Source organism: Meleagris gallopavo, chromosome 2 (genome assembly GCF_905368555.1).
Source record: "Meleagris gallopavo chromosome 2, MGAL_WU_HG_1.1, whole genome shotgun sequence".
Lineage (NCBI taxonomy): Eukaryota > Metazoa > Chordata > Aves > Galliformes > Phasianidae > Meleagris > Meleagris gallopavo.
The window spans coordinates 87773346-87785846 of record NC_139405.1 but is presented as its reverse complement, the minus strand read 5'-3'; the positions used below and the strand labels follow the sequence as shown (position 1 = coordinate 87785846).

The 12501-nt window shown below is 41.7% G+C and overlaps 2 protein-coding genes across 5 annotated transcripts in view; one reads left to right on the top strand and one right to left on the bottom strand.

The window, feature by feature from the left end:
- ANGPT2 (angiopoietin 2) overlaps positions 1-5500 on the bottom strand; it is a 43167-nt gene extending 37667 nt beyond the window's left edge. The window contains exon 1 of one of the 2 annotated variants that reach the window (XM_085217919.1): positions 4831-5500. In XM_085217919.1, the coding sequence (XP_085074045.1) occupies positions 4831-5109 (279 nt within the window). In that variant the 5' untranslated portion in view covers positions 5110-5500. The remainder of the gene's footprint in view (positions 1-4830) is intronic. The other variant, XM_085217920.1, reaches the window with a different exon arrangement.
- Positions 1-12501, top strand: part of MCPH1 (microcephalin 1) — a 120081-nt gene that overhangs the window by 80987 nt on the left and 26593 nt on the right. The window lies entirely within an intron of this gene.

Below are 12501 nucleotides of genomic sequence, written 5' to 3'. Positions count from 1 at the left end.
TATTCCTCCTGTTTTGAAAGTTAGAAATGGAAATGGTCATCTGTGTCTTTTAGGCAAAATTCAGTTCTAGGCAATCCCTTTGTCACAGTTTGCTTCTTCTAGTCAGGAAGAAATCAAAAAAAAGTTATCAGTTGTTTCTCTCGGTAGACTTAGAGGGGGTGCATATTACTGAATTAATTCATGATGAACAACAAAGAAGGAGCACTAATACTTTAACTGTAAAATAAATACCACTGTGGAATTCAGACTCTCAGCAGGAGGTTCTAAAACATTCTAGAGATAATGCTTTTGAGTTTTGCAGTGTATTTATTGGTTAAGCCTGTCAACTCAGGCATCTCCAGGCTTATTTCCTGTATGTGCACTTGAAGGAGCAGAAAACAAAACCACACTTATTGTCAATAACTGATGAAGTCTTCCAATTTGCTATTTGGACCAGCCAAAGGTGATTACTTTGTGATCATGTTGATAACAGAGCACTTGAAAATCTACTTTGAATGCTAATAAGAGATTGGTTCAGTAAAACAAGCATCTGTCTACCATATTTTTTTCTAATCACATCTTGAACATGATGAGCTCTCAAGTTCCATTTTTTCTTGTAGACCTACACAAGAAAATCTCTGCTCCTCTTCATTGGTTTTGTACAGTTTCATACCTGTTTCATCAAGTTGGTACTTGTGGAATGACACAGAAAGAGTCTTTACATCAGTTTTTAAACACACACAACAATAATTTCAAATCTTTTCACAGGAATTTACCTACAGGAGATGTAACAGTAGACTGCAGAGTCAGATCATCTAAAGTAGCTCAGAATCTGATTCTGATAGCTTTATCTGATAACTTGTACTATTCTCAAACTATTTTCTTTTTCGGTCATGCCAGTATTCCTTTGCTTAGCAAATACATAGTTGATATACAGAAACAAGCACTTTTCACATGTAAGTGAAAACAGATGCATCACTTAAGAAAGGAATGCAGCCCTTGATTCAGAGTCAGAAACATCTCTTGCGTATTTCAAAATCCAGTGCTTTACATATATTTGTCCTTATCTACTGCATGCAAATGTTTTTGGATGATGCATGTCAGAATATCTTTTTTATATTTGAGATATGCACTTCTGTACAAGTATTGCAATAATTATAACCATTCATTGGTACTTATTCATAAAATATTATACATATCTACTCCCATACATCTTAAAATGTCAGAATATGTTTTCCCTAGAGAAGAAACATGTTTCAAAATGACAAAGAGTTTCTAGCTTCCAGGGTAAGAAAAAGCAACGATAAGTTCAGAGTACCCAAAGATACTGAATATCTGTCAGCAAAGTATTCCCCTTCTAGGATGGTTCACGGTAAAATTTGTGTTTTATGTTTAATGTTGACTCCTGGCACAGATTTTAGTTTTCTAGTCTTTTGTCTTGCTGATATACTAAAAAATAAATTGCCTACATCCCATGTGCTATTATCAGTTTCATCATAAATTGTTTTCAACTGTTTCTAAAAGGAAAGAAAAGATATGACCCACTTTTTTATGCTATTGCTTTGGACAGAGTCCAACATCCTCCTGATCTAGTTTATGTACTGAGAAGTAAATTTGAGTAAGCATTAGGTTACTTCAGTGCCCTAATACCTGAAAAAACACAGGCCCTTCAGTAGAACTGTATGTTCCACATGATTAAACTGCCATTATTTTGGGTAGAGATTTGTTTAATTGTGGACCTTATGGGAATCGCCCGTCTTCTGGGAATATTTGAAAATCCAATGTTATATATAAAGAAGTTCTCAAGGATGATGCTCAGTGTACGTGACTACACTTAAAACTTTCAGTCTTGTATCTCATCTATATCTGTATCTCAAACTCCTACCCCCTCCAATTGAAAATCTTACAGTTGTAGTACATAAATTGATCCCCAAGTAGGAAAGGTCATAGAAGAAAGTTCATGTCAGGTATGTTATTGCACAGTTGATCTAGGGTTTTGCCCTCTGCTCTACAGCATCGCTTACTGGATTACTGCTAAACACTGGATTAGAGGGAATAGTGGTTTGTCCTGGTATGTCATCTGAACCCTTAAGCATAATCTACTTTTGAAAAGACATTCCACGTATATGTATGGTATGTACAGTGGTGGCATAAGGCATTAAAGCAGTATAGACAGAAAAAAAAGAAGGGTTCTCATGAAGCAGCAGCCAATTTAAGTGGTAGCAATAGCAGAACAAAGTCTTCTGCTCTGTATGCAGGACTAGAGCAGGAAAGAACCTGGCCCTACATAACAAATTTTCTTCCCATTGTGTTTGTCCATTAACCAGATAAAGCGCACACTTCCCATGCTGTTCCATTCATACAGCCTACTGTTCATTCAGAAACATAATGTTTCCTTTAGTTGATGGATTAAAGGCAGGACGGGGGAGGGAGGAGTGTAAAAATGTTTTGGGATGTGCAGGACTTCAGGAACAGCTTTGAAAAGTTGATCCGCACTAAAAGTGTGACATGTATTTTTCTTAACTTCAAAAGAAAACAGGTGTGCTGCCTCTTTGGTGAGCAATACTAACTTTTTTTTTTTTAAAGCAAAACCTAGAGCAGCTTTCGTGCAATTGCTAAGGCATTAATATCAGGTTATTTTAAAATTAATCTTATATTACACTTTTAACACAAAAAAAAAGCTATGTGAACATATATATATTTTTACAAGCCTTGAAAAATCTGGTGTTACGTTTTGGTAACTTGAAATATGAACCTAGGAATGCGTACTGGTGATCTTAAAAAATAAAAGCAAACTAAGACATCAAGCGAACCCAGTAAGCAACTTTAAAGGTTATTGTTTGCTTTTCATCCTCACTTGGCAGACCAGGTGTCACCAGCAAAGCAAATCTGAGGAAAGGCAACTTTTGTTGGAGTCTCTTTGTGAACAAAACAGATGACATAGAGAGCAGGTGTTAAAATAGTGAAAAAGGCAAACAGTGCTGATTTTACAGGATGTTTAGCTGTGGAACAGCTAGAAAAAAAAAAATCAGTCTGTTGTACAGCATCTTACTTGTAAATCTGTGCTCAACTAAAAGAAATGCTTCTCTGCCTTGTAAAACAGAATCTGTCTTTTGATCCCCTAAAGAATTGGTTGGAGGCACTTATCCTATTCCTCTTGTAGCTGACTTCCCAGAGGGTGACAGGAAAAGCACAGTTTTTACTAAATAAGGATGCCGGAATTTGCTGGCTGCTTTCTGTTTACCTGATGTCACTTATGATACTGTTTTCCTACTTAAGTGGCATTTAGCAGAGGAGCACCGTGTGTGATTTTGCTGTTTATGCTGGGAAGCCGCTTACCAGCTGGGTAGATGAGGCTGTGTTACTTTGTGTGGTTTTCATCCTGCACTGCACATCTGGTAATGTCGGTCTAACATTACAATAGCGAGTGTTGTAAATTAATAAGTAGAAAAATAAGTCCATATGTGGAGGGAAGTAAGTTTGCCTGTGACATTAAAAGAAAAATAAGGCTACTGACATTGCTAGCTTTCCCCAATTTATGGACTTACGCATCCTGAGCCCATGAAGACAGACTTAGATGCACACTATGAGTGTGTGTGCGTTTTGGATTTAAGTTTTTGTGCTCATTTTCAGGTAGATGAACACAATGCACTTTTTGCTTTGAAAAGGCTTCTGCTTCTGAAACACACTCACTAGCAGGTTTCTTTGATTCTGTCACGCTAGTTCTGTAATGCTGTAACTAATGAGTTTAGGCAACCCCAATGCAAAATTATGTTTTAATGATGTGACTTTAGAATGAAAAAGGGACTGCTTACTACAGAGAATTCTGAATTCTCTCCATTTGCAACATTTCTTTAATAAACAAACCCGTAGGGCATCGTTCTGCAATCACTGAGTCAAATTCTCAGTTAAGTCCTCGGCATGTTTACTGGTTGGCAGATGGGCATAAGCATAGAATTGCACATTTATGATGCAATTAAACTGTACTGTCACTCTCTTCCAGGTGGCAGTGAGATACACTGAGCTGTCACATCTAGAATCAAGTTCCTGTAAAAATGTGGCACAGTGGTCAGTTTATTCTCCAGTCACATTAAGAATGGATGCAGTATAATGTTTTCCAGTTGTTTCAGGTATAATTTGACAAATGTTTCTATTTGGGCAATAAATCCTTTAGTTCCAATGGAGTGGCACTAAAGGAAGCTATGTGGCATCTGAAACACCTTGGGCCAACTGTGTTTTTCCTTGAATATTTGTATGTCTAGAGTGGAAATGTTACAGGATGTGAAGGATATCCGCCAGTGAACTTTCTTGCAATCCCATCACTTCAGCAGGCTAACCTCAAGGCAAGCCAGGCTGGCATTCCTCACGTGGAGCTCCACTTATCCCTGTGGCTTTACCTACTCTCTTTTCTGCCTACAAATTCTGAGATCACGTTTCAGTTCATTTTTTTTTATCATGCCTCAGATAACAGCACATTCTATATTGTTTAAACAGAGCTAGAACAGCCCGTGCTGGTTAATTATACACTCTGAGCTGCTGCTCTCGTGTCAGAGCCTTCAGACGTGCTCGCTGCCCACCCGTGCCATGACTGCTTGTCCAAAAGGCACGAATGTAACAGCAAACCCTGCAGAACTCCAGCATAATGACAGACTCTGCAGTGATCTGTTCCTTGCTGAGCTGGAAAGTTAGCTTCTCAGACTTGAGACAACTCGTGGATAGAAAAGCAGGTCAGAAACCTAGCATAGAGCACATGCTGTGTGAAATTAGGGATGTTAGAAGGGAAGAAGCCCATCGCGACATAGCTAGGAAGATACCGCGAGCCCGATTCGTAGGACAGAAACGTTATCCCACCTTCAGGAGCCACTGGGTGTTGTTCTCCATGATGTTCTCCAGCAGCTGCAGCCTCTGCACGGAGTCGTCGTAGTCAAGCGGCGCGTCGCGCTGCACGGCGTTGGGCACGTAGGGCGGCCGGCAGCTGTCGGCCTCGGGCAGCAGGAAGGTGTAGCTGCACGGCCCGTGCTGGACCCGGTACTGCTTCTTGCCCGCCGGCTCCGCGCCCTTCCCGAAGGCGTTGTATCCCGCGGCGAGGACGATGCTGCAGCCCCACGTGAAGTAGACGCTCAGCCGCATCTTCCTGCCCGCGGAGGTCCCGGTCCGGAGCTCGGAGCTCAGCGCCCCGCGGCCATGCGCTGCGGGCGGCCCGCCCGGTGCCCACGGAGAGCCGGCCCGAGCTCCGCCGCCTTCCCACCCCCTGAACGCCTCCTCCCGCTCCGCCGCGTCCCGAGCTGCCGCCGGTGCTCGGCTCCCCCCGTTCCTTATATGATAAGTTGGTAGGGGAAGGCAGACATGCGGAGGGGCCGCCCCTCCCTCCCTCCCTCCGCGGGGGGGTCCCTCGCCTCCGGGAGGACGCGCGGACGCGGGACGGCGGGGAGAGCCCCGGGGGGAGCGGGACCCCGGCGGATCTGAGGAGCTTCCTGGGCACGGGCTGCCCCGCTGCCGCTCACCGGGCGCTGCTCCGAGCGGGCGGCGCTCCCCGCTGCGGTCGCGGTGATGGGAAACGGTTCGCGCGCCCGTTTGTGCTTCTGGAAGGAACTTGAGGGGTTGTTTTTATTAACTCGCCGAGCGAAGGTGTGATTTAGTTTGTGCTTAAGGCATGGTGTAACTCGGCACTGTCCGGAGCGTCCGGCGGCAAGCGGGAGCGTGTCCTTGCACAGGAAACAAGAGGGGATGAATTAAAAGTTTTCGGCCCAACACAGACTCTGTATGTCAGAGGATCTCTGACCCGAGTAGTCATTTATGTGCGTGGCTTTCAGGAGCTGAATGTTTTTAAGCTCATCCTTCTTTTTAATTGGTTTTTATCGATATGAATTGGCTGTGTCTCATAGCGATAACATCAATGTGAGCTGCAAATCCAGCCTCGCACAGCCTCCAGCACCAAGGCACTGCCTGCAGTGAGGGGCGGTTCCTGCCCTCCCAAGTGGGAAACACCTGGAAAAGGTGAGGGGACATCTCAGAGAGGAGATGGAAGCTTGGCTGTACAGAAGGGTTGTAAAAAGAAGCTTTGCCCTCCTCCGCACTCCCATGATCTCTGCAATGAGAAATGACCCCACAAAATCAGCACACTACCTCACCAGCCCCTGGGAAAGAGCTGCGTGCACTGAAATGTCGGAGGAGTTTCCTTTCCCTCTTGTTGGCTTCTAGAAACCAGCACTACAGAGCACTTATTCCTGGAGAGAAACCGCCCCGCTGCTCTGCTTGGCTGGGGACCATGAGCTGTAGGTTTCTCACAGTTAAAATAAGGGGAATGCCATGCTTGTCCAACCAGCATGGATCAGATGCCAAAGTTTCAGTGGTAGACAGAAGATCCCAGTGTGCCTCACCACCATCTCTTGGGACAGACCATCTTACACAGCTTGCTGTGTCTAACATAGCACATTAATGTAGTTTTACTCTTCGTATCATGAGAACTGTGTTCAGGGGTTGACGGAAACAGTTGTAACAGCTAACTGCATTTGCTTACCTTATCGAAAGCGGTTGGGATTTCTTTACATAATGCTTTGGTACTTCTGAAAAGGGCAGTCTCTGGAATTCCATTCTGGAGACCCCCAGGAAGGTTGCAGTTCTGGTAGGACTGTGACCTGTGCAATGTTCATCTGCCAACCTTCATTCTTCCAGGCAGAGGACATGGAGGAAGATGTTCAGAGTTTGAGATACAGTCAAGAATATTTTATACAAAATATACACATTTGTAGAGTTTGGCGTAAAAATGATCTATTTCCCATCCGTTCAAGTTTCTGTGGTGATAGCAAAGTATATTAATGCGACAGCTACCTGCATTGCTACAGAAGTTTTGGTACCTTTCTGCACAATGCAGACATATTTTGTTTTCTTTGCAGTAATTGAAAGTTTTGGAAGAATGTTTAATGTCGTGTGCATAGCAGTTTATTGCAATGTAATTGAGAAACCTACTATTATGCCACGTGGATTAGATTTATACACTAGATTCTGTGTAGGATTTCTGGATATCTAACCAGGCATTCAAATTCATTGTTTGATTTGAATGCTTTTCTTTCTGAAGTTAAAAAGAGAGTTTCCTGTTGGCTTGTATATAACTGTCCTTAAATTGTCTGCTCCTCCTTCTGTTCTTCTCAAAGCTAGCCTAAGGAATATGGGACTCCCACAACAGCAGTGCTGAAAATCAGCATGCTGCAGCCCTGAAAGCATCTTCTTGATGAGGAGAACTGGAAGATGGTCCTAATTGTTCTGCTTATATTTTTATGGGTTCTTTAGTCCCTTCATGAGAATAGAAAAGGAAAAGATGAGGCTGACCAGAATAGTCTGTTAGATTATTTCTTTTTAATTATTATGCTTCTACTCAAGAGACTGTACACATATAAAAGATGAGATTGAAGGGATATTGAGAAATTGTAAGAGAGGCTTGATTACACCAGCAGTTCTGGGATCTCAATATCACCCATATGTCACACTGCCAGGTCACATTGCCAGCCTGATCCTGCAGCTCAGGTTTGCTAGATTTTTGAGGAGAGACTGGAGAGACTTGAAGGTTTGATGTAAGGCCTACTTTCCTTCAGGAAAACCAATACATGACTCTGGGAGTCCCCTGCCCAGCACCACAGTGGGGACAAAGCAGAGCTTGGAGGCTGTCTGGCCACGCTGCTGTATCTCAGACCTCCACTAGGGAGAACTGTGGTTGTATGAATACTGGGAGGAGGAATCAGTTCACCTTTTACAGTTGTTTTTTGTTGCTGTTGTTGTTTTGGATGAATGAATGGGTGGCCAACTGCTTGGCAGCCGTCTGCAGCTCAGGGAAAAGGTACAGAAAGTGCAGTTATCCTTGTGCAGGAGACAACAAATGCCGGGTACAAGACCCGTACCAGCAGAGCAGGAACCACCAGTTCTCTGTGCTTCTCACCCACATCTTGAGTAGCACCCTGGGGGTCACCCTGCTCACGTTTTCCTGACCTTTCCTTGGTAATTCCTGGCTACGGTGGCAGTAACTGAAGGGAGAGAGAGAGTTTTGCTATTTCCCCATCTGGGTCTGATGGACTCATATTACTCTAATGAAGAATTCTTTCCCACCACCCAGGAACGTTAGTGAGCATTCACCTTGCCAACGGGATAAATATACATCCCTTTAACCCATCACTACGGGAGAGTGCTGCATTTGGGGCATCTTTTGGAGCATTTGTTTGTGATCCTTCACCCTTTCCATCCCCTCGGGAGCAGCTTTCCCAGCTGTGGAGGAGGAAGTGGTCTTCTCTGTCTCTCAGGGGAATGGAAGCCAGGCAGAGTTCAGGGGGAAAGAAAGTAGTGACAGCTAAATTTGGAAATCTGGTGTGAAAAGTAAGGCCAGTTAAATACATTTTTGTCCTTGAAAACTGGAGAGGAGGAAGGAAGATGCCTGAATGCAGCCTTTCTACTGAGCCTCAGAGGCATAACAAGCATTCTGCAGGGCAGGGTTTGTTCCAGAAAAGCTGAAGGACAGAGATCTGACTCCTTCCAGTTACGAGGTGTCGCAGTTCATTCTTAGCCAAACTGAAGTAGGAAGGAACATAGATTATTTGGCATGGAATCTTATATATGCCAGTATGAGATTCAGTAATAACTTATAATTTGGGCCAGTTGCTGCTTCTCAATATTTCTGTGTTCATTGTTCTCATCTTTATCTGTACTGAGGGTTGCATTCATCATACATTCATCCTACAAAATGAAATACTGATGCTTAGTCTGGGATTTCCTGCTTGTGTTATAGCTGAGTGTATATAATATTTGACATAAAATAGCAAATAAGTGCTCAGTATATTTAAAGTACAAATTAGAGCTTTCCCTTTTTAGAAAGATGATACTCGCTCTACAGAACTCACCTTATAAGAAGAGCTGAAATGTATATTTTGTCAAAACTAAACATGTAGAACGTTTCGCCAGATGTGCTTTAGGCAATTTCCTTTCCTGGGAAACAGCAAATTCCCTTACTCAGCCAATCCTGGTTTTATTCCATGCAGCGCACGACTAAGCTGCTTGGAGAGAGATGCCTGGATACCACTAACATTATCTTTCCAATTATCATTTACTTACAGCTGCTCAGCTTCTGTTTGACAGGCAAATGCAGAGATCTTGTGAGACCTCCAATAGCAAAGGAAGTATTAGATTTTTCTGAGGAAATATAAGAAAATGTTTACTTTAGTCTATATCTGTGGACTTTGCCACCTAAAACACCACAAGTGTTGATTTAGTAGATAAGCAAGTTCTCATTTCAGCAATTTTCATGTTTTAACAAGGGAAAAATAGTAACAAAATAAAGACAAAATAAAGGCACAGCAACGAGAACAAGTAGTTTTTGGTGTCACATACAGGGATGCTTTATCTACATGTGAAGCCAAAAGCTATAGTGTGTGAAAGTGGACCTGCAAAATCAGGTCTGAGGTGAAATATTTTCTGCAGCTTGGAATAAATCAATAAAGTATTTTATATATTCCTGTTTTTTACATTCCTCACATTTTGACACTTAATATCAAATCCTCACCTTTGGTTCCTGGTACTTTCATGTTAGTTTATGGTAGTTCCATTTGCTGGCTTCAAAATATTTTCTTTCGCTGGGAGTATTTTAACATATTTCTCAGGAACAAATGTCAACAAGGATAAGACTTTTGAACTCGTAACTTAAAAAACAGGGAACAGGATCTTGAACCCTAGTAGAATTTTAGTCTGCTAAAAATCTTATCTGTTTTGAGATCTCAAACTCTTTGAAAGAGAGAAGTGCCAGATTATTATGTTTTCCATGAAGCCAAAACAAATTGCTTTCATCAAGACCCATAATTCAGTTCTTTAATGCTTCTAAAATTAATGGCCATATCTTACCAATCTTTCCTCCACTCCCCTATTTTCCTTTCTATTCCATCAGAACTTCTGCACTTCCCTCTCATTACATCTTTAGCAAACTCTCAGGATTCCACTCACTTCAGCAGCTGCTGCTTATTTCTATTCATACCCAACATCCCTTGTAACATCTTGTGAACTCATAGTCATCTCTATGTTCTGTCTCCAGTGTTTCTTCACATCTCCTCTGAGTGCCTGTCCTTTTGAAGGGAGGTCATTTATGCACTAATTCTCACACTGTACTTTTACTGAAGGGATAGAAGGTCAATAGTCTTGCCACTGAAAAGTTCAGTTGTCACCCTATCTCAGTGACTCAGTCTCCTTGTTCCCATCTTGCCTTGTAACATCCAATCCATCATTTCAGTACACAATATTTTTCCTAGATGTCACATCACTAGTTGAAGCATAAAGTGGCCAAAAGTAGGCTTTGGTTTTTCCCTTGGAAATGCTTGTTTGCAAGCCACATGGTCTCTTTTGCAGCCGCTGCTGCCAACATCCTTTCTTTAAATCTACAATCTGCAAGTTATCTTGATATCCCTTTCTTACTTGGTATTTTATTCTCTCCATTTTTTGATGCTATGCTTTCAGTAGTGTCTCTGAAATTCTTATTCTGACCTTCGTCATCAATGCATTGAATTTTATAACATATTCTGTCTGGCTCCTCAACAACATTTGAAATGCAGCTGCTTAGGAAGCTTATTATATTAGTTCTGCTTCTTTTAGTAAATTACACTAAATATTATTTTCATAATAGTTATTAGACAACTGTCAGAGCTTCACACAAGTGGACTTCTTTACTTGCCTCAAATTTGTTTTCATTTTTGGAATCTCTAAATGCAACATCTCTTTGGCACAACAGATCAGCTTCATTGCTTACTTTGCAGGCACTCGAGCAACTTCCTTGGGCTGCCTTGGTTACACCTGCAATGTCTTTTCTCAGATAATCTGACATTTAATGCGACCATATTTTCCACCTGAATCTTTATTTTGATAGTATGCTTTTGTTAAGTAACATCTGCTCAGGACTTTTTGACTAAGATCACATTAATATTGAAGGAAATTGTATCCTTAAATTTAGACCTGTGTGTACGTCTGTGCTTGGGACGCTGCAGATGCCATCATACCTATAATATGTTTGGTGTTAGATTGGAACTTCGTGATATCACCTCTTGAGCAACAACAATAACATGGAAGTATGTTTTATGTTTTTTTTTAATTCCTGTCCTTATTGCAACCACGTTACAAAGCTGCAAAATACTTCTTAATTTTTACTTTTTAATTAGTTTCATCCTGATTTTCTTAATCAATCCAAATCCAAAATTTCAAGAAACATCTGCTGTAGAACATGCAGATACCTGCTCAACTGTAATCTGTGCACAAACAGTCTGTGCAGATATCAAAGAAGATTTTCACAGTGCTACAGAAGTTCCTATTCATAGCACAGATGGTAGTTTTTCATACTGTGAGCATTTTTTAATAATGACTGTTATTTTAATCTTTAAAAGATGAATCACCCGCATAGAGGAGTAGGAAGTGAGTCCCATGATTATGACAAATAGTTGCTATACGTCCTTCCTCCTTAACATTTTTATATTGTTTGGCTAGAGTGCCCTAAAGGCTTTGTTCGTTCTCTTCAGAGTTACGTGATGACAGCAAATTGTAGCTGGTAACAAGTGTAATTACATCTTGAAGTCGAATAGCACGAGTAGAAAATGAACGTGGAATTACCGCTAGTGTTAAGGATCTCACAGTTGGGCTGCTGAATATCTCTGACAGCTGTAAGTGCTGCACCTCGTCTCTCCCCCATGCTGGGGGAAGTGTAATACAGCACTTGTTTAAACAGGTTGCCATCCGTTTGAAACCGAATGGAACAACTTGCATGCCAATGTGTAGAAAGTGCTTCTAGTGAGCCCTTTAAAATCAGTAACCGCTTCTGCAGCACCACGTGTATTTGCTCTGCATTATGAACCTGAAAAAGATGAACGGAGATGTTCTCACCCTCTTTGCTCTGATGTTGTCTACATGCTGCTTTGAAGACAGACTTACAGTTTTTTCCTATTTGGACCATTTAAAGCTAGAATCCTTATGCAAGGCTTTCACTTCTGTTGTGCTATGCGAGTGCTGGATAATGCTGATGTGAAAAGGCTCTGAAAGAATCCAGAAGGCTTTTGGAAAATGAGAAATCTGCCTCACCGACGTCTCAAAGAAAAATGTATATGCAGTTTGTTTAAAGAAATGCACTCTAAAAGTGTCCATGCAGCTGACGGTAATCTGGCCTTCCAAATACCCCCAGTCCTTGTGATTTAAACTTTTCCCCTGTAAAGAATCCTTCAGGTTAGCAGAAGGTGCTCACCTCTGCTAGCAGCACACTGCATTGATAATAACAGCATGTCATGCTTCCAGAGAGCACGTCCAAGTTCAGATTCTGAATTCAAAGATAAACTGATGTCAAAGAGGGAATGAAAAGGAAGTGAGAAACCGTATAAGAGGAATAAACAAAGTTTTCACAGACAGAGAGGACATTTATGGCAACAGTAAGGTACCTAGTTCCTGACATCTGTTTCCCTCAAGAAAAAAATACAGTACATATGCTAACCTTTTTATGGAGAGTGCAAGAAAAATATT